General features: G+C 40.6%; 1 protein-coding gene across 1 annotated transcript in view; it reads right to left on the reverse strand.

The window, feature by feature from the left end:
- The window catches only part of LOC126234285 (ras-related and estrogen-regulated growth inhibitor-like), a 204,977-nt gene that overhangs the window by 148,205 nt on the left and 39,853 nt on the right, over nt 1-16,919 (reverse strand). The window contains exon 3 of the mRNA XM_049942971.1: nt 8,325-8,381. Coding sequence (XP_049798928.1) covers nt 8,325-8,381 — 57 coding nt within the window. The remainder of the gene's footprint in view (nt 1-8,324; nt 8,382-16,919) is intronic.

Raw genomic sequence — 16,919 nt, forward strand, 5'->3', positions numbered from 1 at the left:
TTGTTGTTGTGAATACATAATTATATCTATGAAATGCCACTTTTCATAATAATAGCGGATGATACAGGAAATGAAGTAAATACGGATCTTTTCGAAGTCAAAAGTCGGTAATGTCCTACTAATTCGTGTTAAAATACGCTCAATCGTCTCACAGATACTTAATGCTTTGTTAAGATAGTCTGCCGTCGTGATGTTTCTGTAGTAAGCTGAATTTATTTTGTATTAGTACAGTGAATATTTTAATTGGATTTTCCGATAGTTTACTAAACGCAACAGTAATCATCAATGAGAAATAATCAGCAAAAGAATTTTCTTTCACGATATCTAAAACGATCTGACAATGCTAAAGTTGTTTACAAATTCTACGCCAGTAGAAACCTACTGGTTTCAACGATATAATTATACCAGAGTAGTTTTAAGAGTATTTTCGTCTAGAAATGAATTGCGTCGACGGTTGATCGATCAAGAGCGGGAAAGGTAAAGCTTAACGAATATATGACGAGAGGGACAAGTGCTTGAGAGAGGACTTCTCTATCAATACAAGTGCCTGAGAGACGACTTTAATTTCAATCTCCTGGATAGTTTTGTTTCTCAAATCAAGAAGTGCGTTATCATGCAGTAGAACATGTAATGTAGTTGTGTTGCTCGATTTTCTTACGCTGAGACCGAAAGGTGTCTCAGTTGTTGGCAACAAATTCCAGCTGTGTTTTGGTAGAATTCGTAGCCCAAAACTCACTTTTGGAGCTATCAGATGTAAAATATTATGTTCACACTACTCTTTGCTCGAGTTTATGTCTTTTGGAGGGGCTCAGCCTTTCATTTCTTCTTAGGAAGTTAATGATAAAGGCATCATAACACGTCACCAGTTACAGTACTGCATACGAATGCTCAATGAGCGACCTGATGACGTTCAATAATAGTCATTCCGTTGATTTTTGTTGTTTCGAATTAGAGCATGTAGTACTCGTACACCAGACTTCTGAACTTTGCCTGTTGAATGCAAATGTCGCATGATGGTAAAATGGTAATCTATCACATATATCAGTAGTCGAGACTTGCTTAATGTGGAAAATCATTGATGCCAGAACGATCTTTGTTGAAACAAGAATATCTTTTTCTGGCGTATTTTTCCCAAAAGCACTCGCTCCACACACAATTTAAATCTTTCTAGCTGCCTCCTCTGCATTCACCCCTCTGTTATACCAAAAGTAAACGTTGTGTTGCAGATGTTACACCTATTTCCACTTACGACTCAATTTTACAATGCTTAACTGTAGTTCATGATTCTCAAGTATGCAAAATCCAATGCTTAACTGCAAGATGATAACTAGAACTTCAAATTCGAAAATGACAGTTGATACATACACTGACAGCGTCGCGCCGCGTTCACCTGAGCGGTGCCGGATTTCAGGCGGCGTGTGGCGCCTGGCCGGTGGCCGGTAGCCGCTGCAGCGCGAGGAAACGCTCGAGCGTAAGCTGTTATGATCGCGACGCAGCCACGAGCTGTCCTGCGGAACTGTTTCTGGAATACTTGTTATTGCTGGTGGGTAGAATGTTAAGCGAATTATCTTTGATGTTCAGTCAGACTCATAACTTTAGACCGACTGTGGGAAAAAAAAAAAAAAAAAAAAAAAAAAACAGTTGGACGCGAACAGGCGACTATAAGCTTAGAACGCACGACGCTTGCCACTAGACCACGGGCTCACATAGTCCGACAACGTCTCGGAAGTAGACAATACTTCCTCCTAACACTTCCGCATCTTACAGTGTTGCCATATTGTGCATATGGCCGGACTTAGAGTTGTCAGGGGCGGTCAGTTTTATTGGCCACCTTAAGTGAATGACTCGGACTTAGTCTCTGTGGCGGCCGGCCGGCGGTCAGTTTTATTGTCTAAGACTGTACACAACCAGAATGAAAAATGCTGCTATCGGACCACACAAAAAGGCGAATGTTTTCCAGCCAAATTTGGTGATGTAAAGAAGGAAACTAACTTTGCGATTTATTTTCAAAGACATTTAAATGAAAACATCTTGACATTTTCTTGCTGTCGTACGATTTAAGCCTACTTCGCCAGCATCTTCACCACACATAATAAACAATATTGGCCTATAATATCGTATGACTGAAGAGCATAAGCGTAACGGGTAAAAAAGTTTTTCTGGGGGGATAAAATATCCTGGGGGGAAACGCGAATATGTCAAGATGTTTTGCCGCGCTTTACCGCCGCGCGGTCTAGGGCACCTTGCACGGTCCGCGCGACTCCACCCGTCGGAGGTTCGAGCCCTCCCTCGGGCATGGGTTGTGTTTCTTGTCCTTAGCGTAAGTTAGTTAGATTAAGTAGTGTTACCTACTACTAAGCTAAGGGACCGGTGACCTCAGCGGTCTGGTCCCATAAGACCTTACCACAAATTTCCTTGATTTAAATGACTTTGTTTGGAGCTTCCAGATAAGTTGAAAAGCTAGTTCCCAGCTTTTACATCCTTAAATGAGGCCAGGAGATATTCGTCCCTTTTTTGTTCTACGCCAGGAGCATTTTGATTTCTGGCGGTGTATATTCTTCATGTGCCACTTTGAATCTGGGAAATTCCTGAGCTAATAAAACTGCACACAATTCGGTGGACCTAAACCAAGGACTTCAGTCCGAAGGCTGGTTTGATTCAGCTCTCGTTGCTACTCCATCCTTCAGAAGCCTCTACATACCTGTATGCATTTAAACCGGCTTAATATTTTGAAGCACAGGTCTCTCTTTACAATTTTTACCCTATACCCGTACACACATTCTTCCCCTCATTACCACTTGTCCTATTATCGCTTTTATTCAAGTTGCGCCATAAATTTGTTTTCTCTCCAATTAGGTTCAATAAGTCTTCATAACCATTCGGATCTCCGGGCGGGGACTACTCAAGAGGACGTCGTTATCAGGAGAAAGAAAACTGTCATTCTACGGGTCGGAGTGTGGAATGTCAGATCCCTTAATCGGGCAGGTAGGTTAGAAAATTTAAAAAGGGAAATGGATAGATTAAAGTTAGATATAGTGAGAATTAGTGAAATTCGGTGGCAGGAGGAACAATGGTCAGGTGAATACAGGGTTATAAATACAAAATCAAATAGGGGTAATGCAGGAGTAGGTTTAATAATGAATAAAAAAATAGGAGTGCGGGTAAACTACTACAAACAGCATAGTGAACGTATTATAGTGGCCAAGATAGACACGAAGCCCATGCCTACTACAGTAGTACAAGTTTATATGCCAACTAGCTATGCAGATAACGAAGAAATTGAAGAAATGTATGATGAGATAAAAGAAATTATTCAGGTAGTGAAGGGAGACGAAAATTTAATAGTCATGGGTGACTGGAATTCGACAGTAGGAAAAGGGAGAGAAGGAAACATAGTAGGTGAATATGGATTGGGGCTAAGAAATGAAAGAGGAAGCTGTCTGGTAGAATTTTGCACAGAGCATAACTTAATCATAGCTAACACTTGGTTCAAGAATCCTGGAGATACTAAAAGATATCAGATAGATTATATAATGGTAAGACAGAGATTTAGGAACAAGGTTTTAAATTGTAGGACATTCCCAGGGGCAGATGTGGACTGTGACCACATTCTATTGGTTATGAACGGTAGATTAAAACTGAGGAAATTGCAAGAAGGTGGGAATTTAAGGAGATGGGACCTGGATAAATTGACTAAACCAGAGGTTGTACAGAGTTTCAGGGACAGCATAAGGGAACAATTGACAGGAATGGGGGAAAGAAATACAGTAGAAGACGAATGGGTAGCTTTGAGGGATGAAGTAGTGAAGGCAGCAGAGGATCAAGTACGTAAAAAGACGAGGGCTTGTAGAAATTCTTGGGTAACAGAAGAAATATTGAATGTAATTGATGAAAGGAGAAAATATGAAAATGCAGTAAATGAAGCAGGCAAAAAGGAATACAAACGTCTCAAAAAAGAGATCGACAGGAAGTGCAAAATGGCTAAGCAGGGATGGCTAGAGGATAAATGTAAGGTTGTAGAGGCTTATCTCACTAGGGGTAGGATAGATACTGCCTACAGGAAGATTAAAGAGACCTTTGGAGAAAAGAGAACCACTTGTATGAATATTAAGAGCTCAGATGGAAACGCATTTCTAAGCAAAGAGGGGAAAGCGGAAAGGTGGAAGCAGTATATAGAGGGTCTATATAAGGGCTATGTACTTGTGGACAATATTATGGAAATGTAAGAGGATATAGATGAAGATGAAATGGGAGATACAATACTGCGTGAAGAGTTTGACAGAGCACCGAAAGACCTGAGTCGAAACAAGGTCCCGGACGTAGACAACATTCCATTACAACTACTGACGGCCTTGGGAGAGCCAGTCCTGACAAAACTCTACCATCTGGTGAGCAAGATGTACGAGACAGGCGAAATACCCTCAGACTTCAAGAAGAATATAATAATTCCAATCCCAAAGAAAGCAAGTGTTCACAGATGTGAAAATTACCGAACTATCAGTTTAATAAGTCACGGCTGCAAAATACTAACGAGAATTATTTACAGACGAATGGAAAAACTAGTAGAAGCCGACCTCGGGGAAGATCAGTTTGGATTCCGTAGAAATGTTGGAACACGTGAGGCAATACTGACCTTACGACTTATCTTAGAAGAAAGATTAAGGAACGGCAAACCTACATTTCTAGCATTTGTAGACTTAGAGAAAGCTTTAGACAATGTTGACTGGAATACTCTCATTCAAATTCTAAAGGTGGCAGGGGTAAAATACAAGGAGCGAAAGGCTATTTACAATTTGTACAGAAACCAAATGGCAGTTGTAAGAGTCGAGGGGCATGAAAGGGAAGCAGTGGTTGTGAAGGGAGTGAGACAGGGTTGTAGCCTCCCCCCGATGTTATTCAATCTGTATATTGAGCAAGCAGTAAAGGAAACAAAAGAAAAGTTTGGAGTAGGTATTAAAATTCATGGAGAAGAAATAAAATCTTTGAGGTTCGCCGATGACATTGTAATTCTGTCAGAGACAACAAAGGACTTGGAAGAGCAGTTGAACGGGATGGACAGTGTCTTGAAAGGTGGATATAAGATGAACATAAAAAAAACGAGGATAATGGAATGTAGTCGAACTAAGTCGGGAGATGCTGAGAGTATTAGATTAGGAAATGAGAGATTTAAAGTAGTAAAGGAGTTTTGCTATTTGGGGAGCAAAATAACTGATGATGGTCGAAGTAGAGAGGATATAAAATGTACACTGGCAATGGCAAGGAAAGCGTTTCTGAAGAAGAGAAATTTGTTAACATCGAGTATAGATTTAAGTGTCCGGAAGTCGTTTCTGAAAGTATTTGTATGGAGTGTAGCCATGTATGGAAGTGAAACATGGACAATAAATAGTTTGGACAAGAAGAGAATAGAAGCTTTCGAAATGTGGTGCTAGAGAAGAATGTTGAAGATTAGGTGGGTAGATCACGTAACTAATGAGGAGGTATTGAATAGGATTGGGAAGAAGAGACTTTGTGGCACAACTAGACTGGAAGAAGGGATCGGTTGGTAGGACATGTCCTGAGGCATCAAGGGATCACCAATTTAGCATTGGAGGGCAGCGTGGTGGGTAAAAATCGTAGAGATGAATACACTAAGCAGATTCAGAAGGATGTAGGTTGCAGTAGGTACTGGGAGATGAAGGAGCTTGCACTGGAGAGATTAGCATGGAGAGCTGCATCAAACCAGTCTCAGGACTGAAGACCACAACAACAACAACTCTTCATTAGTTAACCAATGCAGCCCCGTCATCTCCAGTACTTTTCTGTAGCACATTGTTTAAAAAATTTCTATTCCTTTTTTCCTGTATTGTTCATCATCAACGCTGCACTGCGTACAAGGCTACAGTCCAGACAGATACGTTCATAGAACAGTTCCAAACACTTCACTTCGAGTTTCAGAAATATCCATTTTCAGAAATTTTGTTTTTTATTTCGTCCCTACTTCGGCCTCAGGCAGGTATTTTGCTGCCTACATAGCAAAACTTTTCTACTACTTTTAGTAGCTCATTTGCTAATCTAATAGTGATTCCACTAAATTCAATAATATTTATTTTGCTTTTGTTTTTTGTCTTTAAAGATTCTATCCATTCTGTGTAACTAATCGTCCAAGTTCTTTGTCGTCTGACAGTACACAGTGACCGAAAAAAAAAAAAAATAACATCCTCTGCTGGGGCTTCCATTTTCTTTCCAGATTTCAACTTCATTTTCCCTTACTGCTTGCTCAATGTACAGAATCTAGATTCTGTAAAATGTTACATATATAGCATTCATAGTATCGAATACATTATCTGTCACTTCAAGCATAAGTCCGCGGTGCTTCGGTAGTGAGCCAACTTTGTCCCAATTGGATGGCACTGACCCTGCCTCGGTGTCAAAAAATGTGAGACTGAAGTAATATTCTTCCTTTTCGTCTCGTACCTGTTAACCAATCTGCATTTTTTAAATATTTTTCCTGATATATTTTGGTGTATTCGTAAAATCAGAACAGTAAGTAAATTCTGAGGTTCTTTCTGGGACAATACTCAAGGGATCTATTGCTTTATAGTTCTTTCTCATTGAAGCTGTGTTCAGCGATAATTGTTTTACGGATACTAATCGATTCTTTACTGATACATAAATTTAATTTCCCATGTCAGTATTAACCGTACGAACATTTTCTTTAGTAAAAGACCAGAGAGATATGTAGATAGATTTTTTTCTGCTTAAGGCTAAAGTGGAACAGTTAATGTGAACGCTGCAAAAATTGTCACTGAAGTGTCTATAAATCAATATTCGACTAAGAAATTCTTCCACGAAAGCATTCGCAGCTTTGGTGAGGTAGCAACCAAAAATACGCTTAATTTCTCGAAGAACCTAAAAGGTACTAAGGAGAGTACGTACATATGTTATAATTCAATGAATATCGGAATGTTTACTATAACGAATGTGCTTCAAGGATTAAGTTTCTCTTACGACTAATTAACAAAGCCGTCAGCCTGTGATATAAAAATAAATCATTACTGAGAACAAGTGACAAGTAAGTTGTGAAAAATGAAAGTCTAACTTATTCGGGTGCAGCATTTATTTACAGCATAATCGATTATAATAAAGACACAGAAGCGTCTGTGTTTTCTGTACCCGTTGCTTCTTACTTTGACTGTTTAGAATATTGTTTGACTGCAACTTACAAACAGTAAAAGTGACAAATAAGGTACGACATTACCCATAAGCTAAGAAGAAGGGTTCTCATTATTTACAGTGAAAGAAAGCGAAATAAAGCGGATGAAATCTCTGCCTAGGGCCGCCACAGCTTCGTTAAGAGTAGATCCTGATTTCTGTACCTACCGCCTCTAACAAGGCAGACGTAATCCCACAACTGAATGAGGCTTGAAGGACGAACGGGTGAGTGGTTATTTACGCCAGGATTCCACGAACTGCCTCCGGTAACGATGGTCTCTTAACAGCGGGAGACTAAAAACCGGACTTTCTCTCCCTTGTATAGCGGAATTCCTCGAACTGCTGTTGTTATTGTCCCAACTCTCAATCTCCTCTTGGTCTCCTCGAGAAAGGTTAAGGAGGAATCATAGAATTTGAAGAAACTATATATTAAAATATTTCCGGATATAAATTGTAATTAGTGCTAGCATGGAGAGATTTTGTTTATATAGCGACGTCCTCTTACATATGTCCATAAACAACAAGATACCGATACACTTCGAATCGTATTGGAAAGGATTACCTTCGTCACATATAGAGTAAATTCAGAAACGGCTTGTGACCTCTTGTTCACATGACATCACTGTGTATATTCTTCAGTCGAAGATTTCGTGGTTTTGGTAATATTGAAAAAAAAGAAAAGAATGAAACATCTTCTCACATACATGAACGATTCATACCCTAGTAAAACAAAGGTAAATCAGTGAAATCGAACAACATTTCGGCACCACAGTCTTGAATCTCAGGAAACCAGCAGAGGCATTCATTTAAAAAAAAGTAGTAGACAGAGCTTGCGGGAAGTACAAACCTGAAATTTTCGACGAAAATATTGACCTAAAAGCTCTATACTATTGTAAGACCTGAGTAATCCGTCTGTTGTGTTTCCAATTAATAACTCTGTATTTACTGGAATGGTGCTCAATTACAACGGAGAACAAAGAGTATTTTTTCAAGTATCTGTGCAGGAATGTATTAACTTCCTTGTTAAATTATTTTGCTTACAATAGCTAAATATACAGCTTGAAATGAGTATGTGATCTACCTCGAAAAAGAATAAAAGAAGATGAATCTTTTTTATGTGAAGTATTACTCACCAGTATCAGACCGATATTCGCCTATATATCGCCTGGTCAGGTAGCGGACAGTCAAGGCTGAAACATAATAAAGTATCGTTTCAAAACCTGATATAATACAAAGAGCCACAATCGGGCACCAGAAAGATTTCCTAGAACGGCAAAAAGGTGTAACAGACCAGTCACTTAGAGTCAGAAATATTAGAAAATAAAGTATCAACCACAGTCTAGAGCAATAAAATTCAGATGAATGGAATAAATTGTACACAGATGTGAGCAAAGACTCTCCTGACAACGTATATTACATTTCTGACCCTTAAATTGTAGTATCAGGCAGGATAGCAAATAAAGAAGCTTCGCTTATTGTGCATGTTAAGATCACTAAGAAGAATACATGATCAAATTTGTATGTGGTTTGGAGCCATACCGGTACAGTTTGTATGTGTCTGTTAAATTAGATGCGACTTCGCTAGTTGCAATGGACGTCAAAGTTCCATGGAAACTGCCTTGATTAAAGATGCTCTCTTGACAAATGAACAAAACCCAAAGAAATAATGTTACGCTACCTGACTATACTCAGGAATGATTTATCACAGACACTCAAGAATAAGGCAACAGAAGTTCTCTTGTAATCTGAAATGGTCTAGTATTCACTACGGTGAAAATGGCTCTGAGCACTATGCGACTTAACTTCTAAGGTCATCAGTCGCCTAGAACTTAGAACTAATTAAAACCTAACTAACCTAAGGAGATCACACACATCCATGCCCGAGGCAGGATTGGAAGCTGCGACCGAAGCGGTCGCTCGGCTCCAGACTGTAGCGCCTAGAACCTCACGGCCACTCAGGCCGGCCACTACGGTGACCCAGGTATATAGCGCTACCATGGAACATAATAATGAGACGACAAAACACGAGCTACGTAGAAACTCTGGAAGCCTTCCTAAATCTGAAAATGATTTACTAATACTAAGAAAGGCTTGATATATGAATTAATTGCACGGAGCAAAAGTGGCTTCAGTTGAAACCTCAACCCAATTAAAGCAAAAGAATATACCTCTAATTACTTCTGCATAAGACGTTAGAGCAAAACTTATGGTTACTCCGTGCTGTCATAACTTTTCATTTAAACTGATGAAAGTAACGAAATAACAAGAAAGACACAAGATTTACTTTTATTTTCGGGACTATTATTATGTCTCAAAATGCACAAGGATTCTACAAAGAACAATTAGATCAATATTTCGCGATTCACATGGTATCTTCAGCACAGACATACAAACACGTGTTCCATAAAGTGGATTTGAAAAGAAAGGGCGTATCGGCCTGCTACAGCCGGTCTCACATCAGAATCATAGCCGAAAGAAAACGTGGTCCGTCGCTCACTGATCATAACCGCGACCATCGTTCTGCTAGTCGTTCGACAACATAGCCTAAGCAAGCACCCTGTTTTAATATAGCTCAGAAGCTCGTAAAATAAAGACGGGTGTGATTTGTCCTTTTCTCCAAGAACTGGTCTCGGTTTTCTGTTCTAGAAATCTACGATAGATTATAGTTAGAAGAGGGGCTAACTCAGATGCGAATTCGATGTAAAACCAGACAGGGATTCCATCGGACCCTGGAGCTATTTTCAATTTTAATGATTTCAGCTGTTTCGCAACACCATTGACACAAATACTTATTCAATCATCTTTTCAATGGTACGAGAATTAAATTGGGGAAAAGGAACACTTGAAAAATGAGTTAAGCGATTCAGCTTCTGCTTTGCTACCCTCAATTACAGTTCCTGTCTTATTCGCTAGGGACTGGACTCTGACTTTGTTGCCACGAACAGCCTTTACATACGACCAGAATTTCTTTGGAATTCGGGGAAGATCATTTCACAGTATTCTGATACCGTAGTAATTGAAGGCATCACGCATTTTAAGTTGTGGTACTTAATCGAACTACTGTCACTTACTGACATACAATTTCTTTAAGTACGACCAATAAGCGAGCTTCATGTATCTTAGTGAGTAATACAGATAATTCAGATGTGGAAATATTTAAAGATCAATTGGTCTCGCACAGTGTGAGAAATCTCACATATACTAATAATTTTATTTTGCTCAAATTATCTTTGTGGTCTTGCATGTTACGATAAACATTCAAATTGCGCGTGTTTTAATAGGTAATTCAGAGAATTTAGAAGTGGAGCTATTTGGACTGAAAATACGTTGAGCGTGTAAGTATGGCTCAACCTATTTTTTTTTTTTGTCGGTAGGTGCCAATACGCAAGCTGCATGAATCTTAATAAGTAATACAGGCAATGTGGATGTTAGAATATGTAATCTGAAGCCTCATTGTGCTTGTAAGGTGTGTGAGAACTTACAGATTATACAATAAATGTTTTAGAGAGCCGTATTTCCGGTTGCAGCTGTTTACTCGATCATTCGTGATACTTGACATAAATTGTATTTTTTCTAGCAATGCATTATTTTTGCTTCCATCCTAAATTGGTAATGACAGTACACAGATTCAAACTGAGCGCACTTCACACGTTTGGATACTGTTGAAACGTAAACATTACACTTTCTTGCTCTGTTGACGCATTTTTGCGGACATTCTAGAATAGTGTGGTATTTGACAAGAATCTTAGATGAGTTAAAATAATTAATTTAAAACTCACACGACGGTTCAATGTTTTGCACTTAACCTCAACTAGGTCTGAATCATATTAAATAATTGTCATCGATTATATTTTTTCAGTGAGGCATTATCTCCGCTCTTCCTCCCTTCATCCATACGTCCGAGTTCACAGTCATGTTTTATAGATACTAATTTGATCGATACATGTGTATGTGTAAGAAACATTGTGACACGTGATATGAACATCGTGATTTTCTTGCATTGCTATGTATTATTCAGACATTTTAGAATATTGTAACATTTGTCAAGGATCACAAATGCGGAAAATAATTAATTTAAGGCTCAAGTGTGGTCCATAGACCGAACTATGAATGCTGTCATTTATAGGCGAAGACAAGCAACATGGACTTAAAACGGTAGTTGATTTTTCTTTGCGTTCTTGAAGTTCTGTGGAATAGTATCTATAATAAAACTCATCTTTAACAACTACATATTACAAAAAATATATTGTATAAACAAATGTCTGTTCTTAACTACTTATGGAGAGTATAGTTTATAGTAGTCCTCATACTCAGTTACATAACCAAAGGCGTTTTTTAAGTATTTACGGATTGGAGTACTTACTTTATAGTTTTCAGTCATGTTTCCGACTCCAATATGACGTGTTCTAGACTCTGAGAAGCTCATCTGCAGAAACCAGCACGGTTTCAGGAAACGGCGGTCATGCGAGACACAGCTGGCCCTCTTTGTGCATGATATACAACAGGCTTTAGATACCGGCTGCCAGGTTGATGCCATATTTCTGAACTTTCGAAAGGCGCTCGACTCAGTTCTGCACTATCGCTTACTCCAAAAAATCAGCGCTTACGGTCTATTCGATGACATATGCAGTTGGATAGAAAGTTTTCTAACAGACAGGGAGCAGTATGTCGTCCCAAACGGGGTGACTTCAACAGAAACAAGCGTAAATTAAGGTGTACCCCAGGGCAACGTAATAGGTCTGCTGCTTTCTACAATTTACATAAACGATCTGGTTGATGGTATTGACAGCGGCATTAGAATGTTTGCCGATGATGCTGTAGTCTACAGGAAAGTGGTATCACACGAAAGTTGTGAACAAATCAATGAGGATTTGCAGAAAATAAATGTGTGGTGTAATGATTGGCAGTTATCTCTCAATATTAGTAAGTGTAACCTACTGCGTATAGCAAGGAGAAAATACCCATTAATGTACGAGTACAAAATAAATGCCCAGTTTCTGGAAGCGGTAACATCCGTCAAGTATCTGGGTGTGAGTATTCGAAATGATTTCAAGTGGAATGATCAGATTACACAACTAACGGGTAAGGCGAACTCTAGATTGCGGTTTATTTGTAGAATCCTAAAGCGATGCAGTCCTTCAACAAAGGAAATTGCTTACAATACGTTACTTCATCCAGTCTTAGAGTATTGTTCCTCTGTATGGGATCCTTACCAGTTGGGTCTGAGTCAAGAGATTGAGAAGGTCCAAAGAAGAGCGACAAGATTCGTCACTGACTCTCTTAGCCATCGCGAGAGCGTTACAAATCTCATAGAAAGTTTGAAGTGGGACTCACTTGCAGATAGACGGCAAGCTAAACAGAAGGTGCGCTCACTAAATTCCTAAATCCGATCTTCACCGAGGATGTAGAGCATATATTATTATTACGAACTTTCAGATCGCGCAATGATCACCATTCAAAGATAAGGGAAATCAGAGCTCGTACTGAGGCGTTCAGACAGACGTTTTACACCAGCGCGATCCGCGACTGGAACAGAGGGGGGGGGGGGGGGGGAAATATGAGTTTGGCGCGAATTGTGCCCTCCGCCACACACCGCTTGGTGGCTAGCGGAGTATATAGGTATATGTAGATGTAGATGTAAACTTTACACTTTTTGTGACGATGAATTTTTGCAGACTTGGAAAGACCATTATAACATCTGAGAAGCATCATTGACGTGGAAAATACGCTACTGGCCATTAAAATTGCTACACCACGAAGATGACGTGCTACAGACGCGAAATTTAACCGACAGGATGAAGTCGCTGTGATATGCAAATGATTAGCTTTTCAGATCATTCACACAATGTTGGCGCCGGTGGTGACACCTACAACGGGCTGACACGAGGAAAGTTTCCAACCGATTTCTCATACACAAACAGCAGTTGACCGGCGTTGCCTGGTGAAACGTTGTTGTGATGCCTCGTGTAAGGAGGAGAATTGCGTACCATCACGTTTCCGACTTTGATAAAGGTCGGATTGTAGCCTATCGCGATTGCGGTTTATCGTATCGCGACATTACTGCTCGCGTTGGTAGAGATCCAATGACTGTTAGCAGAATATGGAATCAGTGGGTTCAGGAGGGTAATACGGAACGCCGTGCTGGATCCCAACGGCCTCGTATCACTAGCAGTCGAGATGACAGGCATCTTATCCGCATGGCTGTAACGGATCGTGCAGCCACGTCTCGATCCCTGAGTCAACAGATGGGGACGTTTGTAAGACAACAACCATCTGCACGAACAGTTCCACGGCGTTTGCAGAAGCATGGAGTATCAGCTCGGAGACCATGGCTGCGGTTACCCTTGACGCTGCATCACAGACAGGAGCGCCTGTACTCAACGACGAACCTGGGTGCACGAATGGCATAACGTCATTTATTCGGATGAATCCACGTTCTGTTTACAGCATCATGATTGTCGCAACCGTGTTTGGCGACATAGCGTGAGCGCACATTGAAAGCGTGTATTCGTCATCGCCATACTGGTGTATAACCCAGCGTGATGGTATGGGGTGCCATTGGTTACACGTCTCGGCCAACCCTTGTTCACATTGACGGCACTTTGTAACAGTGGACGTTATATTTCAGATGTGTTACGACCCGTGGCACATTCTCCAGATCTCTCACCAATTGAAAACGTCTGGTCAATGGTGGCCGAGCAACTGGCTCGTCGTAATACGCCAGTCGCTACTCTTGATGAACTGTGGTATCGTGTTGAAGCTGCATGGGCAGCTGTACCTGTACACGCCATCCAGCCTCTGTTTGACTCAAAGCCCAGGAGTATCAAGGCCGTTATTACGGCCCGAGGTGGTTGTTCTGGGCCCTGATTTCTTAGGATCTATGCACCCAAATTGCGTGAAAATGTAAGCACATGTCAGTTCTAGTATAATATATTTGTCCAATGAATACCCGTTTCTCATCTGCATTTCCTCTTGGTGTAGCAGTTTTAATGGCCAGTAGTGCAATTAACTGAAGTAAGGCTCTGTTGTGTCATGCACTAAGTCTGGTACATGGATTGGACTTTTAACGCTGTTACCTGTAATGACATCTGTTGGTGACAGCAAGCACATCGGGCGTAAATTGGCAATTAATTGCATTTCGTGTTTTTCACGGTTTGTGGAACAGTATTTAAATTGAAACTCATCTACAGCAACTACGTGTTTCCAATTTGTTAATAATATTTTATAAACAAAAGTTTCCCTCTAATTTATTTAAAGAGCGTATTTACCAAATCGTTTCAACATTCCGTAGCGAATGACATATAGCTTCCAATGAAATTTACCGTCATTACTGGTGATACAGTTCATAAATGATTTTTTAAAGTGAATAATGCAAATATAATTGACAAAACTTTGAACGTGTTATGCAAGTAAGATACTTTTTCAAATGTGTGATGTACATTTCTGATAAAAGTCTCTGGTCGTTTGGATACTTTTCTTGTGACTGGCTTTGACATTTCAAAAGCTACACCCAGTCAAATGTCCGAGACTCTGGACGCGCTGGGTTCTGTGTAGGAGCCGTTCAGAAGGTTTGGGCGGTACATAGTGTTGCCACCAGTGTATTTTATAATATGTGTGGTGTAGAGTTCACGTCTACAAGATTGTCACAATAGTGTGACTCTGCAGTGTATAGCAGCGTTTGAAGGCAACACAGCACGGAGATAGGTCACATAAAAGTCGGTGCAGTCCAACAGCTATCAGTGAGGCAGCTAAAAAAGGCTGCCCTAAATACACTGGTGTGTCAAACTTAAGGAAGAAAGTAACTTTTGCATCATACGTCACTCTCAAGTACCATCGTTCGATGAAATTTGGATATTACATGGAAATAACCGCCATAGTATTGTATAGGAAGTTATTGAAACAACTACACAGTAGCAATGAAATGAACAGAATTGACACTTATTGAAAGTTGAGAGAGGACACGTTACTCTCTTACCTGCTTTTCACATACAGAAAATTATTAACGATTTCATTAAAAGCTGACACACCTTGAGCGAGACTCTAGAAAGTTAATGGCCTGAGCAGACGTTGATGGAACCTGGTAGGGCGCTAAAAGCATGAGGTATTTTTATGATTATTCGCTCATAGAAACGGTATGCTGGGAACTGAAAGCAATAGGCGGCGAGCCCATCCCTTAGTAAATCTTGCCGGACAGGTTGACAGCCGTACAGGGCAGGCAGGGCAGCCCCTTGTTGAGACAGGTCTCCAGCAGAACAATGCTGCACTACCTGCCACAGCGCCAGCAGAAGCCTGGACGGGGGGACGGCCAGAAGGAACGTGTCTACAAGGTGGAGTCGTAAACCTGGCACTGTGTGCAGAGCCACGTGTAATAAAAATTCACCGGTTTTCGTGTTCGCCAATAATACAAATAGGCCAGTGAAGCACTTCACCCAGCCGCCTCTATTGTGTACGAAAAATCCAGCATCTGAGAAACGTTTGGAGATAGAATCTTTATTAAACCTCATAGCTAGGACTAACAAGCTCCAAGGCACAGGCGATTTAGATAAAGATCTTTGAGATTGTATCTGTTTGCATGTAGCTGTGGGAGCAGACACGACTTGGGAAAAAGTCATCTTCCCCCTCTGCGAAAACTTAAAAAAAGCCAGTAATTGGCGGTTTCGTTTTTCTTCAGAGACACAGGTTTCTTCACTCTTGCCCTGTTTCGACATGAGTTTGTGCTGTCGTGTGGGAGGGGAGATTTAGCGCCTCTAGAGCCATATAATTGGCTCAAGACGGAGTGAAAGCAGTGTCGTTCGTGCACTTTACAGGAAAACATTTTTTTTTTTTTTTTTTTTTTTTTTTTTTTTTTTTTTTTTTTTTTTTTTTTTTTTTGAGAGGTGCGAGGCACTCGGGTGCAGGACTTTGGTCTGGTAAGCACTTCTGGTCGAAGCTCTGGCATGTGTGGTCGGTACTTGGGACCTGTCCTGAGACTGACTTCACTTGTGAGTAGTCTAGACACGGGAGACTGTGGTGAAGTTCTAACTGTACCGATAGTGTGACTTCAAACGTCTCAGACTACTCGTTTGCTGAGGGCACACTTACTCGTTTTTGGTTTTCCAGTCTTGACGTTTGGTATCCTTGTGTGCTCTGTCGTATAAATGAGCCAAATTGGTCCTTGGTGCGATGAGCGAACGGGTGTGTCACACATTGAACTCTAACGTGATTTCAGAGCTCTGGTAGAGAATAGATTACGATCCATCTGCCTGATCGTTAGACTATGAGATTTTTGCATTTCTTTCGTGTTGCGATCGATTAACAGGTGCCGCCTCCACGCCTCCCCTCTGCTACACACATCTGGCCATCTGCAAGTTACATCGCCGCACGAAGCAAACAGGGTAATGTACTGCCGCTCCAGCATTGTCAAGGGTAAAGATCTCAATTGCCACTTGCTCTCAGCTGCACCTATGTAGAAAAACGTCAGTAGGTTTGATCAGTCAAAGTCTGCTCAGCGTCAGATCCATTCAGATTGCGTTATCCACATTTTTAGGCTCAGAGTACTTGACTCATTCCACTAGTTAAACTGTCTCTGCCACCCAGGATCCTTGTCCAGTCTAATCTTAAATCACCTGTTAGTTGTTTACGGTATTCAACCAATAATTTGTTTAGCATAATTTATGTCTGTTTTGGGAAAATAAAAAGGCGGCTTTCCACATCCCACTAGGTGAATACCAGGCTGGTCCCCACGTCCC

Source organism: Schistocerca nitens, chromosome 2, assembly GCF_023898315.1.
Source record: "Schistocerca nitens isolate TAMUIC-IGC-003100 chromosome 2, iqSchNite1.1, whole genome shotgun sequence".
Lineage (NCBI taxonomy): Eukaryota > Metazoa > Arthropoda > Insecta > Orthoptera > Acrididae > Schistocerca > Schistocerca nitens.